General features: G+C 50.2%; 1 protein-coding gene across 4 annotated transcripts in view; it reads right to left on the reverse strand.

The window, feature by feature from the left end:
- Stxbp1 (syntaxin binding protein 1) overlaps positions 1 to 18,375 on the reverse strand; it is a 59,141-nt gene that overhangs the window by 3,292 nt on the left and 37,474 nt on the right. For 3 of the 4 annotated variants that reach the window (XM_034495308.2, XM_034495310.2, XM_076928511.1), the window contains 10 exons: positions 17,523 to 17,630; positions 16,454 to 16,514; positions 15,456 to 15,521; positions 14,857 to 14,937; positions 12,130 to 12,268; positions 11,319 to 11,428; positions 10,110 to 10,211; positions 7,583 to 7,668; positions 5,494 to 5,648; positions 3,889 to 4,014 (listed from right to left, as the gene is read on the reverse strand). In XM_034495308.2, the coding sequence (XP_034351199.1) occupies positions 3,905 to 4,014; positions 5,494 to 5,648; positions 7,583 to 7,668; positions 10,110 to 10,211; positions 11,319 to 11,428; positions 12,130 to 12,268; positions 14,857 to 14,937; positions 15,456 to 15,521; positions 16,454 to 16,514; positions 17,523 to 17,630 (1,018 nt within the window). In that variant the 3' untranslated portion in view covers positions 3,889 to 3,904. The remainder of the gene's footprint in view (positions 1 to 3,888; positions 4,015 to 5,493; positions 5,649 to 7,582; positions 7,669 to 10,109; positions 10,212 to 11,318; positions 11,429 to 12,129; positions 12,269 to 14,856; positions 14,938 to 15,455; positions 15,522 to 16,453; positions 16,515 to 17,522; positions 17,631 to 18,375) is intronic. The other variant, XM_034495309.2, reaches the window with a different exon arrangement.

Below are 18,375 nucleotides of genomic sequence, written 5' to 3' on the forward strand. Positions count from 1 at the left end.
TGATACTATCTTATCCCTAACCATTGGGCCTTCCTAGTCTTTACTGAAGAACAAGCGTAGAGCTAAATCTTGGTGAGCCAGTGAGGCCTCGCTCAGTAGCAGGCTAGTTCCAGGCCTTCCCTTGATCCAGGTCACCCAGAGCCAGGTCCTGACATCCAACAACCTGAACTGTCTCCATACTGCACAAGGGACTCAGTACCAACACCTCAAAGTGAGTGAGGCGAGCTGCACTTTGCAGTTGATCTCATGTTGGTCTCCAAAACGTTGGCCACGCTGGCCTTCTACTCAAGAACCCTGAGGCTGGGTGATTATAAAATGCCAGCAGTGGCCTCCAAAGATGAAGCTGAGGCATATTCAAATGCCCATCTCATTCTTCAGACTTAGGGGGTGGCCCTCTGGATTAAGAGTTCCCTGGAGCCTTCTGGGAAAGAAGCCAGCCTTATCAGAGGGGCAAGCAAGGGATGCTTGGATGTCAGAGCCAACAGCCCAACCAGGAACACAGCACCTGCCAAGTGAGGGGGACGGTGGGGGTGATGGTGACACACACCTTTAGTCCCAGCACTGGAGAGGCAAAACTAGAGCCAGAGGCAAGTGGATCTTTGTGAGTTCGAGGCTAGCCTGGTCTACAGAGCTAGTTCCAGGACAGATACACAGAAAAACTCTTGAAAAACACAACAAAAACCCTCATAAGCATGTATACAGAATAGGTCTAATCTAATCTAGCCTCATAAGCATGTGCACTGAATAGGTCTAGTCTAGCCTGAGAGTTCTTTCATTTGGTTTTGTTTCTTTTTAAAAACAACTTTCATTTTATATACGTGAGTGTTTTGCCTTCAATATATCAGTGCACCACATCTGTGCCTGGTGCCCAATGAGGCCAAAAGAGGGCACTGGATCTTCTGTGAGAGGATCCGGTGAGGGCACTAGGAGTTGAACCCAGATCCTCTGGAAGAGCAGCCAGTGCTCCTAACCATCAAGCCATTTCTTCAACCTCTTTCTCATTTGTTCTGATGGCTTCCTGGCCATCCCCTCATGACTGCCACTACTGACCTGCACCACAAGGTGAGAATGTGAAATTCTTTTATTTTTTTTAAAGTTATTTATTTAATGTACGTGAGTACACTGTCACTCTTCAGACATACCAGAAGAGGGCATCAGATCCCATTATAGATGGCCGTGAGCCACCATGTGGTTGCTGGGAATTGAACTCAGGACCTCTGGAAGAGCAGTCAGTGCTCTTAACTGCTGAGCCATCTCTCCAGCCCCGAGAATGTGAAATTCTAATCATCAGACTTCACTCATGGGCAGTCTGGAGGACGACACATGAGGCTTGAGAGAATTGGGGTTCTTCAATGGTCAAGTTTCCTCTGACCCCTGCCCCGTGACTGGAAAGAGGAGCTAGGAAAACACAGAAAGGCACTGTCTCCAGACACATACTTGCTGGGGCCACTCTCCTTTGTGTCTGGGTCTCATCTTAAGGGCAAGCTACAAAACTATGACTCCCTAATGGTCTGCACTACTCTCTCTGGTCTCCTGGGCAGTCACAACAGCACAGTGAATGGCTTTCCTCTGTCTCTGGCCTCACTGATTTAGGGCTCTGTGGCTTGCTACTGCTTTGTCTCCCTGCTTCCCTCTAGAGACGCATACTTTAAATTTTATTTATTTTTGAGACAGGGTCTGATTATCCTTGAACTCTCATGTAGACCAGGCTGCCCTCAAACTTGTATAGATCTGCCTGCCTCTGCCTCCTAAGAGGCAGATTAAAGTCATGTGTCACCGTGTCCTGCTTGTTTATTTGGTTTTTAAGCACACTGTGTATACTAGGCTGGCCTTGAACTTGAGATCTGAGTGCCTCTGTCTCTTCAGGCCTCGGTGGGGTGGACAGAAGCGCACTTCGATGCTTTACCACCTACTGACCGAGCCTCCTAGAGGAAGACAAGCACGGGGAGGATGGAGCTGAGGTCTAGGCCATGCCCAAGTCCTTTTCTTGGCTCACAGCTCTTGCCCTGGAGGTAATACCTCTCTGCTGGGAAAGTGGGGGTAAATGGAGTGGCCTACTATTTCTTCTTGCAACTTGGAAACCACACTAAGCAAGCCAGCTTCTGGTGGTATCTAGTCAAGCTTCAGAAGAGTCACGCCCCTGAGATGGACCAGGAGGCTAGAGGTAAGTATGCTTGGCTTGGCTCTGATCTACTAAATGCACATTGACTCAAGGGAGCCTTGGTGCAGTGGCTAGGGGCTCTCTTACTGTGGCTTACAGGACACTCCAACTTACTGGCTCACTGGGTCACACCTCAACTTATGTTGAAAGGACATTTTTAGAGCCCATAATAAAAAACAGGTAAAAATACTGAGGAATACTAACACAGAGGCCCCAACACACTGAAAGGATGGAATGAAAGGAGTGGGGAGGGTCTAGTAAGTCACCAGACAGACAGGATGCTCCTGAGAAACAAGCTTGGGGGTATCAAGAACAGATTTTCTCTAAGGGCTGTAGAGCTTATCAAGAGGTTTCAGAGAGATGGAGAAAGAGAGAGAGAGAGAGAGAGAGAGAGAGACAGAGAGAGAGAGACAGAGAGAGAGACAGAGAGAGAGAAAGAAAGAGAGAGGGAGCTGGGCGGTGGTGGCACACGCCTTTAATCCCAGCACTTGGGAGGCAGAGGCAGGCAGATTTCTGAGTTCGAGGCCAGCCTGGTCTACATAGTGAGTTCCAGGATAGCCAGGGCTACACAGAGAAACCCTGTCTCGAAAAAAAAAAAAAAAAAAAAAAGAGAGAGAGAGAGAGAGAGAGAGAGAAGGAGAGAGAGAGAGAGAGAGAGAGAGAGAGAGAGAGAGAACTGCTCAATTCCAAAAGATTCTGAAAGTGATGTTTTCCCTTCCTGCCCTTGCAAGTGCCACTCATGCCAGACAACCTGTCTACCACTAAGGCACATCCCAGACCTCTTTTGACTTTTTTAAAAAGTTTTAATTTTATTTGAATTATGCATAAGAGTGTGAGTGTGCATTCATGCATGCAGGTGCCCAGAGGTCAAAGGCATCAGATGCTGGAGCTGGGGTTACAGCAGGCTGTGAGTGGCTGAATGTGGGTGCTGGGAACAGAGCCCGGGTCCTCTCCAAGAGCACTATGTGCTCTTCCCCACTGAGCTGTATCTCCAGCCGGGCTTCTCCTTTTTATTTTGAGACACAGTCTTGTTGTTAAGTTGCCCAGGCTGGTCTTGAACTCACTCTGTAGCCCAGATGGGCCTCCGGCCTGCCTCTGCCTGCTGAGGAGCTGGGATGGCAGCCTACCCCACTGAACTGAAGTAAAAGCAGAACAAGAGAGTGCAGTTTCTGCAGCGTGGGGTGTGGTGAGCAGTGTTCACAGAATCTACATCAGCTGAGGGCATTCGTCCCTCAGCACTGTCTGCCTGAGCAAAGGTGTCCATCCCTCTGCGCTCCTGGCCACTCCTCTCTCACCCTCAGGTGCTCTGGACATCTCCAAAGTGCTGGCGTTTCCTGAATGTCCTCTGGCCTCACTCTCAAGCTCATATACCCTGTGGGAGCCTGCATGTCACCCTGGGCAGCAGGCCTGGGCACTGTGTCTCAGGCAACCCCAACCCTAGTCTCCTCTCTGAGGAGCAGTCACACGGCTACTGTCACGTGGTTTAACCCCAGTGACTGCGCGGCGTTCACCCAGGGCGTGAGCGAGTTGGTGGATGGAGCCCAGGGTGTGAAGGCAGCACTGGACACATTTTCAATCGGCGTTAAGAACTGCAAGCATTTTCTTGGAAAAAGGAAATCAAAGAAATGATAAAGTAAAAAGAGGAAAAGAAAGAAAGAGAGCGACAGGATCATCAAAGAAAGCCCTTCGGAGCAGAAGAGTTTCTTTCTGGAATAAGCTGCTTTTACTTTGTCTCTTTGGCTCTCACTCCATTGTTGGAGCCTGATCCTCAAAAGATACCCTAGAGGACTCCCTGAAGTCGGGGTGTCTCAGGTCCATGAGGAATTTGGTGGGAGTGAGAATGTGAGTAGAACCTGTGGGAGAATAGAGGCCGCTGAACGAGGTGCCCTGGATACGCCAACGGAGGCCCCAGTGCCCGAAGCCGGAGAGGCGTGAGAGGCGAAGCATGCACAGGCACGTGCACACATGTATGCAGGCAGCAGGTGCTGGCATGCACAAAGCATGTGAGACGACACAGCGGATGCTGGCTGTCTTCGGGAAACCCCTCCATGAAGCCACATGGGCAGCTCTCTGTCCCTGGGACCCCACCCTCCCCCTGCACAAGGAACCTTAAGGAAGGTCCAAAGGGGAAAAGGACCGTTTACCCCCAAGCTTGGCTGTGACAGCTGCTGTCCAGGGAAGTTGTGTTTGAGCTCAGAGTCCTCTAACACATGCATGAACACAAATGCAGGCAGTGAGCAGGGGACACTCATGGGGCCTACGTCACAGACAGAAAAACAGGCAGGGAGACTAATCCTGGATGCCTGTGGCAGCTGGGGAGGGGTGCAGTCTTCCCACGTGGCTGTGCAAAGGTGATAGCCCTTCATGCCTGTCTTGGTGAACCCAGAAGCAGCTATCTTACTGCTCTATGGAGCCTGCTTGCTTGGACAGATTGGGGGTGACGGGACTGGGTCATCCAAGTTGGATAGACAGAAGTGACTCTCCCTGAGATGGCCTCACCTGGGGGTATGGGCAGGCGCCTGTGCTCTGAGGGAAGCCTTTCTGGCTGGGCAGCTGAGGGCCAGCTCTGTAGCAGTACACATGAACATGGCCCATGTGACGCAATGGCCCTCAAGAGCATCACTTGTCACAGAGCCCAGCACACTCCTAGGACCTTGATCTCTGGCCTTACACTTTATCCAGCATGTGTTCCCACAGAGGGTGAGCCTAGACAGGGTAGTGCCCATGACAGCTCCTGACAATTTGTGGCACATAAAACTGTGTGGGGACAAAATGGAGACATCTGGAGGAACCCTAGACCCTGCAGATGACCCTGGAGACAGGAAGCAGGAAGTGCCGTCTGCTGCACAGCCCATCTTCCACCCCTGCTTGCGCTCTTTTGGAAGTGAACAGGACATACCAGAGAGTGGGTGGCAGCCCAGAAGGTAGTGGGGCCTGGCTAGGGAATCCTTTTGACCCAGCTATCAGGCCGCTGGGCTTCAGCAGCATCTATGGACACGCTGTCTGTCTGTCTGTCTCCAACAGGGGGGAGGTGGTCAGTAGTGACAGCCCTGCCATCAGGCGTGGTAACAATATGGCTTGGAGAGATCCTCTCTTGCTTAAAGTGACTGCACTTGGCAGTGCCAGTGTATGGATCTGAGACTCTATAACCAGGCTTTCTATTCTAAAACGCTGTCCTTCAGCAAGTGACACAGCGGGGCAGACAGCCCTAGCTTCCGCTATCCACGGCCAAGTTTTGCTGGTGTGAGAGGCCTAAGGAAGCGACGAGAAGCATGGGATGGAGTGACAGAGCAGTGAGGCCACAGCGCCTGCAGAACACATGCCTGGCTTACCTATCAGCACCTCCCACTTGCCGTTGGCCTGGGTCACTTCGTAAGCACAGCGCATCTCATTCAGGCTCACACCCCCGAGGATGAAAATAATGAGGCGGGGACCGCTGCGGTACTCCCCGGGGGCCTTATTCTTGTGCCAGTGTCCATAGCGGGCGCTGAGGGAGAGAGCAAATATAGGTGACTTGGTACCTGGAGCCTCACACATGATGCTGGCCGAGCTGAGCTGCACTGCCGGGGCCTCAGCTGTGACTGCCACTCTCTCATAAATACTCAGGTACCAGACTGGCTCCTCTTGGCAGCTGTGCCTGGACGGTTCTTCTTCAGGTGTCTGGGCTTGCCTGGGATTCTCCATCACTGAGCAGTGTGGAGAGGCAGAGGGGCCCCATTAAGTTTGCACACAGATCACATGTAAAGAAGCTTTGTGGGGGGCCAGGCTTCCTGGTACTGTATCCCCAGGGACAGACAGCATTTGCTCACTAAGAAGTCACAGTCTAGCCAGGCAGTGGTGGCGCACGCCTTTAATCCCAGCACTTGGGAGGCAGAGGCAGGTGGATTTCTGAGTTCGAGGCCAGCCTGGTCTACAGAGTGAGTTCCAGGACAGCCAGGACTACACAGAGAAACCCTGTCTCGAAAAACAAAAAACAAAACAAAAAGTCACAGTCTAACAGGATGGGAAGTGGTGAACGCAATGGGACAGAACCAGGGCCACAGGACACTGTTCAGGCTTTACCAGGGAGGTAAAGGGCAGGTGAGCCTTCACTACCAGGTCCCCCCCTCTGTCCCTGAACTTCCTTTGTAGGGACCTGGACTCAGATACAGGTTCAGACAGTGAAAAACATGAAAGAGAAGAAGCAAGTCCCCTCTGGACAGCAGAATGCTCCCCCCTACTTCCTCACAGCAGCCCCAGACGCAGCTGACCTCATCAGTCTCCTCCGTGCCCAGCTGGCCTACTACAGCATTTGGAGACTAGATTTTATTTCACAGTTGACAGTGGCTTTTTCATCCAGGCTGCCATCCAAGGGGATGCCAGTGCCACAGGAGCCACTGCAGACCTCAGGCCCATGCTCAGGTACAGGCCAAGGATGAAGACAGAAAAAAAGAAAAGCCAGACACGAGCCATTGAAAAGGGACACTGGCTAGTACTCTAGAGTGTTTCTGGTCATTGTAGAGTACACCTTTAATTCCAGATATCACTGGTGGATCTCCTGAGTTCAAGGCCAGGCTGGTTGGCATAGTGAGTTCCCCGACAGCTACACAAAAGAGATCCTGTCTAAAAAAAAAAAAAAAAAAAAAAACCACAAGCCAGTTGGTGGTAGTGTACACATTTAGTCCCAGCAGCTGGGAGGCAGAGGCAGGTGGATCTCTGTGCATTTAAGGCCAGCCTGGTCTCCAGGGTGAGTTCCAGGTCATCCAGGGTTACAATGAGAAACTCTGTCTCAGAAAAAGAAAAGAAAACAATACCCAACAAAGCAAATAAATAAACAACCCCCAAACAAAACAAACAAAAGGAGTCAACCCTGGTAAGCACGGTGACCTTCCTCTCTGTGGCCTCTCACAGTTCTCCAGGTCCCCAGCTCAGCCTCCAGTTCTCAGGAGCCACAGTCTGAATGCCTGTCAGCTGGCAGGCACCTGGGCCATCCATGTCAGGCTACTACAAAGATAACTGCTGTCAATGCTGGGCTTCCATGACTCAACAGGTAGTTAGAGAACACCAAAGAGGAACACTCAATAAAGCCCTACAGTGTGCAGTTTACCTGGCTGCAAGTGTGTGTGTGTGTGTGTGTGTGTGTGTGTGTGTGTGTGTGTGTGTGTGTGAAATGCAGAGATTCTGAGGTACAAGTAGGCCTGGCTTGTTCCAGGATGAGCAAGGGATTAGTGGCTGAGGCAGAAAGGGTGCATGAAGGGAAAGGGAGTGAGTTCTTGAAGGCTGGGAGCCAAAGGGAGAGCCATGTGGCCTGCTGTGAGTCTGGGCCTACTGCACCCTCACCATAATGGATGACGTGGGAGGGTTCAGATGGCATGTGCCACTTATAGCCAGATCACCTTGGAGCCTCACAGACAGTCCCCCGTTTCCTCCACGTCGCCCTACCTCACAGCAGTGGTGCTGAAGGACGCAGAGGAGCGGGTAGAGATGTACGGGTAGTGCTTTGTATCCAGTTTGTCTTCAATAGTGTCCTGGAGTCAGGGGAGGCGGGGAGAGGGACAGAGAAAGGGGGGTGGTTAGGTAGGTCAGGTCACCGTATGCCTGAAAGGGCTGACAGGAGCTAATCAAAATCAGGCAGTGATCACATCTGTAGCAAGCCCTCATCTTGTGCTTGTGGTCACTGCCGGAGACCCAGCATGGACAGTGGACTATGACACTCACTCTATAGCAGGCTGCTGGACTGCCTGGCCCTATGGGTTACTCTGTGAAACAGGCAAGATATTCACTCCCTCATCTTTGCAATGTTCTCCACTGTATAACCCACCAAGACTAAACATGTACTCTGGCCACTAAATTCCCGACATGTCAGCCTGGTGACAACTGGGTCTGAGCCTCCCCTCCAGTTTGTCAAGGGGCTAATTGTCCAGTGGATGGATTCCAGCTATCTACTGTCACTTGGAAATCCACACTCCACTCAAGAGCAACACGAGAAGCCTACGCAGGTCTCCTTGGGAAGCAGGGAGGAGGGGCAGAAAAGCAGCGGGCAATGCAGCAGAGGGCTGCTTCCTCAGTCCCACAACCGAGGCAGGCAATTGTTCCTGGGTGTTCCACAGCTACTTATCCTTTGGCTTTGTAAGTTTTAAAATAGGATGCTGACTCACACTACATAAACACTATTCTTCTAGCATATAATTTGTAGCAACACCTGAGCTAACTTGGATCCGAGGCAGGGCGCTCTTCTCTGGACTCCCATTTTGTTTGCCTATCAAGTGCAGAAGTTGGGCCTACTGTCTTGTCCACCCTTACGAAGCTAGTGGTGCAGGACTCTGCGGTGATCCTGCAGTGATGTTGAGGGATGGCAGGGACTACAGAGCTGATGCAAAGCACTGCCTCGCATCCCTTGACAGCCAAGAAACATGGTGCCACAGCTTAGTGTGAGGTGCAAAGTGACAGAATCATCCTGTTAGAAGATGACCCCGGGGGAATGTGACTTGGTTGGTAGGGTACTTGTGTAGCATGTATGAAGCCCTGAGTTGATCCCTGTGCTAAAAACTGGGCATAGTGGTATATGCTTTGAATTCAGCACTTAGGGGAGAGGGAACGAGTATAAAAAGTTCAATAGATCGTAAGTTCAAGGCCAGCCTGGACATGAGATCCAACCTCAAAAACAAAAAATGGCCTCAAACTGGACAGCAAAGCTCTATGTAAATAGTGTTGCTGACCAGAATGCAATGGGCTCTGCAGTGCTGCACGGTCAGACATGTGAGAAGGGAAGTGGGGCCAGGGAGTAGAGATGAGGACAAGAATATTCCGAGGGGCTAGCCTGAGGCACAGAGCCCAGGTCTGTCTGCTAGTGTGGGGAGAGCTCAGGAGTGCAGCCATGGGGAGGTAGGCAGGCTGTAGCCTCCTGTGGAGCCCTCTGCATCTGGCTGAGAGGTGATCTAGAAGACCATGTCCCCGAGTAGTCTGTGCATGTTCCTTATCTGAACATGGCATGCTGACTGTGGTGGTTCCAATATGCTTGTCCGATGTGAAATGGCAGTATTAAGAGGTGTGGCCTTGTTGGAGGAAGTGTGTCACCATGTAGAAGGGTTTAGAGTCTCTTTCTGGCTGCCTTTGGATCAAGATGTAAAACTCTCAGCTCCTTCTCCACCAGCATCATGTCTTTCTGGACGCTGTCATGCTTCCTGCCCTGATGATAATGGACTGAACCTCAGAAACTGTAAACCAGTCCCAATTAAATGTTGTCCTTTAGAAAAGTTGTCTTGGACATGGTGTCTCTTCACAGCAATGGAAATCCTAAGAGACACTGACATGAGCCTGGCTCTTCTGGGTACTAAACCACCGAAGCACTTCTAAAGCATGGGGCTATATCCCCTGAGACTGGAGCAGTGGGCAAATGGATCTTGAGCTCTCCACATGTCGGTTTTTCCTGGCTACTTTACTTGACATGAGAGGAAGGAATCCTGCCTCCTTAAGATCAGGTTGTAGGCAAGCCTATGGAGCATTTTCTTAACTAGTGATTGATGTGGGAGGGCCTACGTCACTGCTGGTGGTGCCATTCCTAGGCTGGTGGTCCTGGGTGCTTTAAGAAAGCAGGCTGAGCAGGCCGTGAGAAGCAGCAAGCCAGTCAGTAAGCAGCATCCTCCATGGCCTCTGCATCAGCTCCTGCCTCCAGGTTCCGTCCCTGTGTGAGCTCTTGCCCTGAATGCCTGTGATGATGAACAGTGATGCCCCTCCCCTTCAAGTTACTCTTGGTCATGATGTTTCATCACAGCAACAGTAGCCCAAACTAAGGTCAGTCCCATGGGTGTTCATGCGTCCTCAGAGATTGACAGAGCCCCAGAGGACCAGGGACTTAACCTCACAGGAATGAAATCATATATCACTGCTACCTGAGAACAGGGCTGCTGGAACTTGGACCATCGACTGAAGAGCAGCCCTGGACCCTGCTACTGAACCCCAAACTGACCTCCATAATGTCCTTGATGATGGGGGTCCATCGTGAGAGCTGGTAGGTCTGCTCACTGATGCGCTCCTTCCGCTCCGGCTTGCTTCGGCGGCGTAGTGTGGACTGAAAGCAAGCACACATCAGGTTAGATGCCCGTCAGGGCCACCTGGGTCTCAGGGGCTTCTAGAAATTCTCTCAAGGACCCTCTTCAGAATTAGCATTGGCAAAGAGGAATAACGGAGAGGTTCTTCCCAGTTTAGTCCCGAAATATACCTCTTTAAGAGACTCTGAAATAAGGGAGACTTGAGAAAGTTTGGGTTTTCTGAGGTTTTGTTTGTTTTGTTTTTGGATTCTTTGATACAGAGTTTCTCTGTGTAGCTCTGGGTTTCTGCTTCATGTCAGTAGTGTGGGCAGTTTACATGAATCAGTTCTACTGTTCTGAACCTTTTGTGAACCAGGTATTGAAAACTCCAAGCCCTGCCAGCTGCAGGTCACTGGTCAGGTCAATGGACCCTAGTCCCTTTTGGAGATCCCAGCTGGCTTTGTGAACTCTGCCCCATGGGCTGCCTGCCTCCAGGAGGAAATAATACACAGGGCACTTCTCCATCTGAGGTTCAAGGCACTGTCTGGAACAGATGATCAGCCTGCTCTCAGAGCACACTGTGCAGCCCTGACCTTCTGAACTGTGCTGTATTTTGCTCTCAGTCACTCCATTGCCAAAGACACAGAGCAAAGAGCTCGCTTGACAATGTTGCCATCCTTACCTGAGATGCTGAGTCTGTATCCAAAGGCAAGGTCACACAAGATATAACAGGGGAAGTTGGGGTGACCCGTTATGGATGAGTTCAAAGACAGCTCAGCTTTAGTGACCATGTGATTCCTGGATACATCTAATCCCTGACTTTGAACTGTCCTTCTTCCCCATCGCCGACTCATTTTCATTCTCTCTCCCTCTCTCTCCCTCCCTCTCCCTCCCTCTCTCCCTCTCCCTCTCCCTCTCCCTCTCCCTCTCCCTCTCCCTCTCCCTCTCCCTCTCCCTCTCCCTCTCCCTCTCCCTCTCCCTCTCCCTCTGCGGCCTTCCCTCCTACTCCCTCTCTCCTTTCTTGATGCTGAGGGTGGTACACAGATGTATCACAGCTGTATCGTAAGGGGCTTCAATCCTGAATGTGGTGAGGATACAATATGCCAACCTCCCTCCCACACTCTCCCTGCCTGTGACCTGGCCCTTACGTCTGTGACAATGGGCACGCCAAGGTGAGCCATGTTGGTGATGATCTCACTGTCCTCTGGGGGGATCTGGGCGTGCTGGATGAGTTTGTTTAGGTTTTCCTCAGTGATACCTGAAAAACAAGACTCCTGGTCACATACCTCACCCCTGCCATTTCCACCACCATAAGCAAAGCCTCGGCTTCCCTTCCCCTCCTTAGCCACATCTATGGTGAGTCAGAAGAACCATCCACTCTACTGGAGCCTCTCTGTGCTGACCACAGATGCCTGCCCTCCAGTCTGCTCCATCACCTGGCTTCTCAGCAGTCCTTGCCTACTTGCACCCTGTACCAAAGCCACACTAGATGAGAAAGTCTCCTTACCCAGTTTTTTGTGCAGTAACAAGGGTAAAAACAATTTGTTTTGGTTTTATTGTTGTTTGTTTTGGGGGATTTTTTGTTTGCTTGTTTGGGACAGGGTCTCATGTAGTCTAAACTGGCCTTAAACTTACTTTTGTAGCTAAGGTTGTCCTTGAACTCCTGATACCCTTGACTCTACCTCCCAAAGGATTACAGGCTGAATATCAGTTGTTGAAAGGTCTCTATTACTAATGAAATGCAACCTGGAGGCATCTGGCAGGCTGAGTGCTAGCAGACTGGCTGGAAGAGCCAGAGGCTCCATCTGTGTCACCTACTTCCTGTGTACTCAGGACTGCTGAGCAGGCTCAGCCTTGGAGCATCTGACCTGGTCCCACTGCAGTTCCTGCGGCCTCCGTTCTCCCCCTCCCAGGGCTGCTAGCTGGCATCTGCACTGTCTGCCACCCAGCAGCTCCTACCGTTCTTCAGGAAGATGTAGAGAAGGATGATGCGGATTTTGTCGTAAGTGCTGACGTTTGCATCCAGCAGGATGGGGACAATGGCTCTCATGGGGTCCTTGATTTTTTCCCCCTCAGCATCTGTGCCCATTGCCAGGTCCTGTAAAAAAACACACCTTGCTGGCCCTATTTCTGTGACAGTCTGGGAAGGTGACAGTTCTCAGGAAGTTCATGATCTACAAATGCCTGACTTTGGTGTTATCGGAGCAGGCTGTGAGCAAGTCTCCTGCAGCAACAGGCTGACACAGAATCCCAAGATGGCCAATCCCAAGAGTCCTGAGAGTCCTTCCCAAAGCAGGCACAGTACCTGGTCACAATGTTCCCTGCAGGGGGATGCCAGGGCAGCTGTACCTGTGACATACAGCTGAGGGACTCAGGGTCTGCTTCCCACTCATGAAAACTTGGGCATCTCAAGGCCCCTGCATGGCTGAATTCTCTCCACCCCAGATCTCATGGCACAGCAGGGCACACTAAGGTTTGACTACTCCAAGTTCCCCTCTGGTTTTAATCTCCCTATAGCTTTTCACAGGCTGAGGAGAAACAAGAAGGAAGAACTCCCAAGCCTGGAGATGGAGGACAGAAAGGTGACAGCAAACTGAGGTGAGAAGACAGAAATGAGCACAGCCAGGTGGGTGCCACCCAGTCACCCCATGGGCAGCCAGGTGGGTGCCACCCAGTCACCCCATGGGCAGCCAGGTGGGTGCCACCCAGTCACCCCATGGGCAGCTAGGGTGGGTGTCACATACCCCACGGGCAGAGCGCTGACTTTAGATCTGACATGGCCATTGCTTTCTCTGTGGCTCCTAGGAGGGTGCCTGGGGCTCCTCTGCTACCAAGACCCTGAGAGTTTACCCAAATGGTGACCTCACATTCAGACATGGTCTGAGGAAGGGATAACTCCCTCCCAGTCCCCTCGACAGCTCCAGCGGATGTGTTCTCAGCAAGAAGAAACTAGCACACACCCCCTAGTTTGTTTTCATTTTTGAGATAGGGTCTCTTCATGTATCTCTGGCAGGCCTGAGACACACACACACAAACTATCTATATCTGTATCTGTATCTATGTATCTATGTATCTATGTATCTATGTATCTATGTATCTATGTATCTATGTATCTATGTATCTATGTATCTATGTATCTATCTATCTATCTATCTATCTATCTATCTATCTATCTATCTATCTATCTATCTATCTATCTCAGGCTGGCCTCAACCTCAGAGATTCTCCTGCCTCTCCCTTCTGAATGCTAAGATTAAAGTGTGAGCATCACACCCAATCTCATTAAAAAAATGTACACACAGGGGTTGAAGGTGATGCCTAAGGGGGTCCCCTCTTCTTGGAGGAGAAGGGGAGGGGGGAATGGGGAGAAGATCTGTGTGTGTGAGGAGATACTGGGAGTAGGGGGAGTGGCATTAGGATATTATGTGAATTGAAAAAAAAAAAGAAAACACACACATATATTTATTGTGTTAGTATGTGTGCGTGATACACATTGGAAGTCAGAGGACAACTTGTGGGAGTTGGTTCTCTCCTTCCTTCACATATGTTCCCGGGATTGAACTCAGGTTCTCAGCCTTGGCCACAAGCCTGCTAAGCCACTTGCCAGCCCTAAAGCACACTCTCTAAGCTCACTGAAATGCAAATAATTCCTTTTTTTTTTTTTTTTTTTTTTTTTGTTGTTTTTTGGAGACAGGGTTTCACAAAATAGCCCTGGCTGTCCTGGAATGCATTATATAGACCAGGCTGGCCTCAAGTCCACAGAAATTCACCTGCTTCTGCCTCCTGAATGCTAGGATTACAGGTATGCACCACTACAACCAGCTTAATACTGATGTTTTAAACCACTTTCAAAAAAACAAAACAAAACAAAACCTGTGCTCCCAAAGTTAATCTGAACTTACTTCTTACTGAGTAGCACAGTGGGTCTCACCCTTCCTGACGCTCAGACCCTTTAATATAGTTCCTCATGTTGTGGTGACCCCCAACCATAAAATTATTTCATTGCTACTTCATAACTGTAACTCTGCTACCGTTATGAATCGTGATGTAAGTATCTGATCTGTAAATATCCAGGTCTGAGCCACCAGATCTCTCCAGATCAATCCAAGGGCACTGAAAGCAGTAGCAAGACAGTTGCGACACAGCTGAGTAGCTTTGCCACACCTCTGGTTTTGGTACTCTACACAAGGTGACAATGACGTCAGTGCTGTGAGTAGCCGATAGGGAAAAGGGAACAGGGACACCAAGTAACCAGTAAGGGCAGAGTCTCATCCATTCTCGGCTCCCAGGCCTGAGGTTAGCAAGGCTGGAGGACTCATGCCCTGCTGCAGCCCTGGCAGCCCGGGCTCCAATGCTGGTCTAATCATAGTGGGACCAAAACACATCAGAACATAAACATCAGCCGACCCTGCCATGGTCAGGGCTGTCACTCCAGGAAAAACAAGAGCCACTGCAAAGAGCCAGGCATGCAAGATCAAGGGCACAGCACTCCAACACTATCTTGGCCCTACCCACCAAAGCAGCTCCACACTGGCCCCACAGCTGAGACAACCTGGGGTCATAGGCTCTCCCTTCTCTAGATCCTACGATTCTGTAAGATGTTTAAGGTCATAGGTTAAAATTCGGTGAGGTGAATAGGTAGGGCAGAAGTTCTGCCATGCAGAAAGGAAAGGAAGGCAATCCTACCTGCTCCACGCGGCAGAGCTTGTCTACGGTGCCTTGGTAATGCTTCATACAGTCTTCGGCAAGGTGCAGGTGAGTCGAATACTAGGGGAAGCACAAGAGTCAGTAAAGAGGCGAGCCACTGACTCACATGACCCTGAGTTTCCTCACAGAGGACTCCGGGACCAATGGGAATAAAAGATACATTAACTGGGAGAGTGGGGTAGACCACAGCCTGCAGGAGACTTCTCTGCAGATCATTTAGGAGGGTGGAGAAGCCTGAGCAGCTTGAGCATGGGGTGGGTGCAGCACCTGGTAAATACCTGGCAGGCAAGTAATGTCCTTTCACCTTTATGACCAGGACCCAGAAGCCCTGATGCCTCCTGGTCCTCTCTCAGACCAGCATCTCTGAGGGAGGCCAGCAGCTGTGTGAGGACAGCCAGTAACAGCTAAGGCCTCTGTAGTGAGAAACTGGGGCCTCTGGTCAACAGAAAGGGAGGAAAAAGAAGAACCTTCTGTTCCTTCTTTTCCTAATGAAAACTGGATCTAGGATCTGTAGACTTTCATGAATTGCCTAGGGCAACAGGGGGTGAGTCTGACAGTCTGGGCTGTGGTCTCCGTACCTTGCTGAGCTCCTTCTGGTACTGGGGCATTTTCTTCAGCATCTGGGACAGGTCCCGCATGGTGGTCTGTGAGGAAGGAGGCACAGTGTGACTAGCCCTATTGAAGCCTTGTGAAGCTGGATGCACATGGCGGGCAGCAGCTACATTAGACTTCACAAGTATCCATTCACGGACTTAAAAGATGTGTTCAATTATACATCTGTGTGTGGACTGTGTACAACTGAATGCAGGTGTCTGTGGAGATCAGAAGAAGGAATCAGATCCCCTGGAGCTGGAATTATAGGCAGTGGTGAGCTGATGTGGGTTCTGGGAACAGAACTTGGGTCCTCTGCAAGAGCAATAATTGCTCTTAATCTCTGAGCCATCTCTCCAGCTCTTTAAATTATATTTTAATTAATTATGTGTGTGTATGCAAATAGAAGTCTCAAGGGACAGCCTGCAGGAGTCATTTTTCTCCAGACATGTGAGTTCTAGGATCTGAACTCAAGTCATCAGGCTTAGCAGCAAGGGCTGTTACCTGCGGACCATCCTGATTGAGATTGAAGGTAAGCATCAGTGCGCCTGGCAGGGCATGACATTTCTAACAGAGTGAAGGGGGCCAGATCCAGGGGAGAGCTCAGGAGGTCAGGTTATAAATGCCAAGCTAAAAAAATTCTATGATTCTTCTGGCTTAAGATCCATTATACTCCTAAATGGTAAATCTTAACCCTCTAGATATGAGAAAGCAGTTCTTTACAAACACTGAAAGGCATGTGGCTCCAGAGAGGATTCATCTGTTGTACTGGGGATCAAACCCAAGGTCTGTGTGCACTCAACAAACATTCTATCACTGCGCCACACACCCGTGCCCCAAATAGCTATCTTAAAAGCAAAAACAAAGCCCAACAGTTTAGTGAAGGGAGAAATATGGCCCCACCAACTCCCTGGTAGGATACAGAGAAGAGGGGCTGACCCCCAGGATGCATCCCTCACTGACCCCAGGACACCAGCAGGCTTACCTTCTCTCCAGTGTTCATCCTCTTGCTAGAGGAAAAGTCCTTCAGAGACCGGGTAACTTCCCTGCAAAATGGGGGGAGGCAGCCATGTTCAACACAGTGCCCAGGGTTCTCTGCAGAGACCACTGAAGCCATGTAAATCCTTCCTGGGACTAAGTGGTGATTCTCTTTCCACTGAGGTATGAGTTTAAAGTGAAGGACACATATGTTCTGACTGACACTCTAAATCTTTGGTCTCCAGGGCAGCGTGTCAGATGATTCCAGGGCAAAGGGGACAGTACTGGACTGTCCACTGTGTTTAGTTTCTTTCTTCCTTTTCAAATGCACACAAACTGAAACACTCGTGTTTTGTGTGTGGAAAATAAAAATATATGTAGTATATAACTAAATGATAAATAAACTGAACAGAAGAAAATGTGAGTCAGTATTTCCACCCCAATTATCAGTTGTAATGGCACACGCCTTTAATCCCAACAGAGGTATGGGGAATCTTTGAGTTTGAGGCCAGCATGATCTACAGAATGAATTCCAGGGCAGCCAGGGCTACACAGAGAAACCCTGCCCAAAAAAAGACAAGAAAAAGAAAAGATAACAGAACAAACCCAGCCCTACTAAAGCACTATCTTTGTGGAGCTGGAGGTTGAATCCAGGACCTTGTCAAGGTCAGGAAAGGGCTTTACCTCTAAGCTACATCCCAGCCATGGCCCATGAATCAATATTTCTTTCTCTCTCTTTTTTTTTTTCTTTTTGAGACAGGGTTTCTCTGTGTACAGCCTGTCCTGGAACTCTCTCTGTAGACCAGGCTGTTCTGTACCTCTGAGACCCTCCTACCTCTGCTCCTGAGTGCTGGGATTAAAGGTGTGTGCCATCCCTGCCTGGTGAGGGGTGGGTTTTTAAGTTAGAAGCTGAAGACGCACACATTCAAAGGTCAGGAGGGACCTGTCCATCTTGGCTAGCATGTGGGCGACTTTGCCAAGGGGATGAGCTTACTCCCTAGGCTGCAGAGTGTGCATGGTCACTCTCGGCCCAGGGTTAAGGGCCCACCCTGGGGGAGGGTTGGCAGAGCTCTTACTGGGACACCTCTGCGATGTGCTTGTGACGCAGTGCGATCCACAGGTCATCGTCCTCATCCAGAAGCACCTCCTTCACGCGCGCCTCTCCAATGCCACTGGTCTCATACCTACAGGAGACAGGACTTGGGTAGGCCGGAGACCTCATGGTATGACTTTTGCCCCCATGACACAGGATTTCATCTATCTCAGGCTAGCTTCAGACTCTCTAAATAGCTAAGGCGGTGAACTCTTGATCCTCCTGCCTCAACCCCTTGAATGCTGGGATTACAGGTGTGCACTTCCACACCCAGATGTCTCCTTTGGTTTCTAAGGATAACACCTGTTCTCTCAACTTCGAGGTGACCCCAGGTGTAGCCCATAACACCAACCGTCAGGCTGGCCAAGTCATCTGGGACAGCATAAAATGACCAATTCCTTGGGCAAGAAGAAAGCTCAAAGCCAGCAACTTGAGAGCTGTGCTTTAACCCTTTAGAGCCCAGGGGTAGGGCTAGGGGAGGGAGTCAGTGCCTGTGGCAGTTCTATGTGTGTCTACAGTTACATAGAGAAGAAAGACTACACGTCTGTTTGCCCCTCTCTGCCGAAGGGGAGGGATACATCTGCAAATGTAAGGGGCCTAAAAGGTTTCCTGCAGCTCCTGTGTCGGGTCCTCAGCACATTATTACACATGGAACCCCAGCCCAGAGGAGGCCAGAGACCCAGGAACCAAAAAGGAGAAGGGCTGAAAACCACAGATATTTTCAAAAGCTTCATTTTTATCATTAATTAATTAACTAACTAGAGTGGGTGCCTGCACGTAGTCCTGGCGATACATAAACCAAGTAGGAACTTGCTGATATAGGCCAGGCTGGCCTT

Source organism: Arvicanthis niloticus, chromosome 2 (assembly GCF_011762505.2).
Source record: "Arvicanthis niloticus isolate mArvNil1 chromosome 2, mArvNil1.pat.X, whole genome shotgun sequence".
Lineage (NCBI taxonomy): Eukaryota > Metazoa > Chordata > Mammalia > Rodentia > Muridae > Arvicanthis > Arvicanthis niloticus.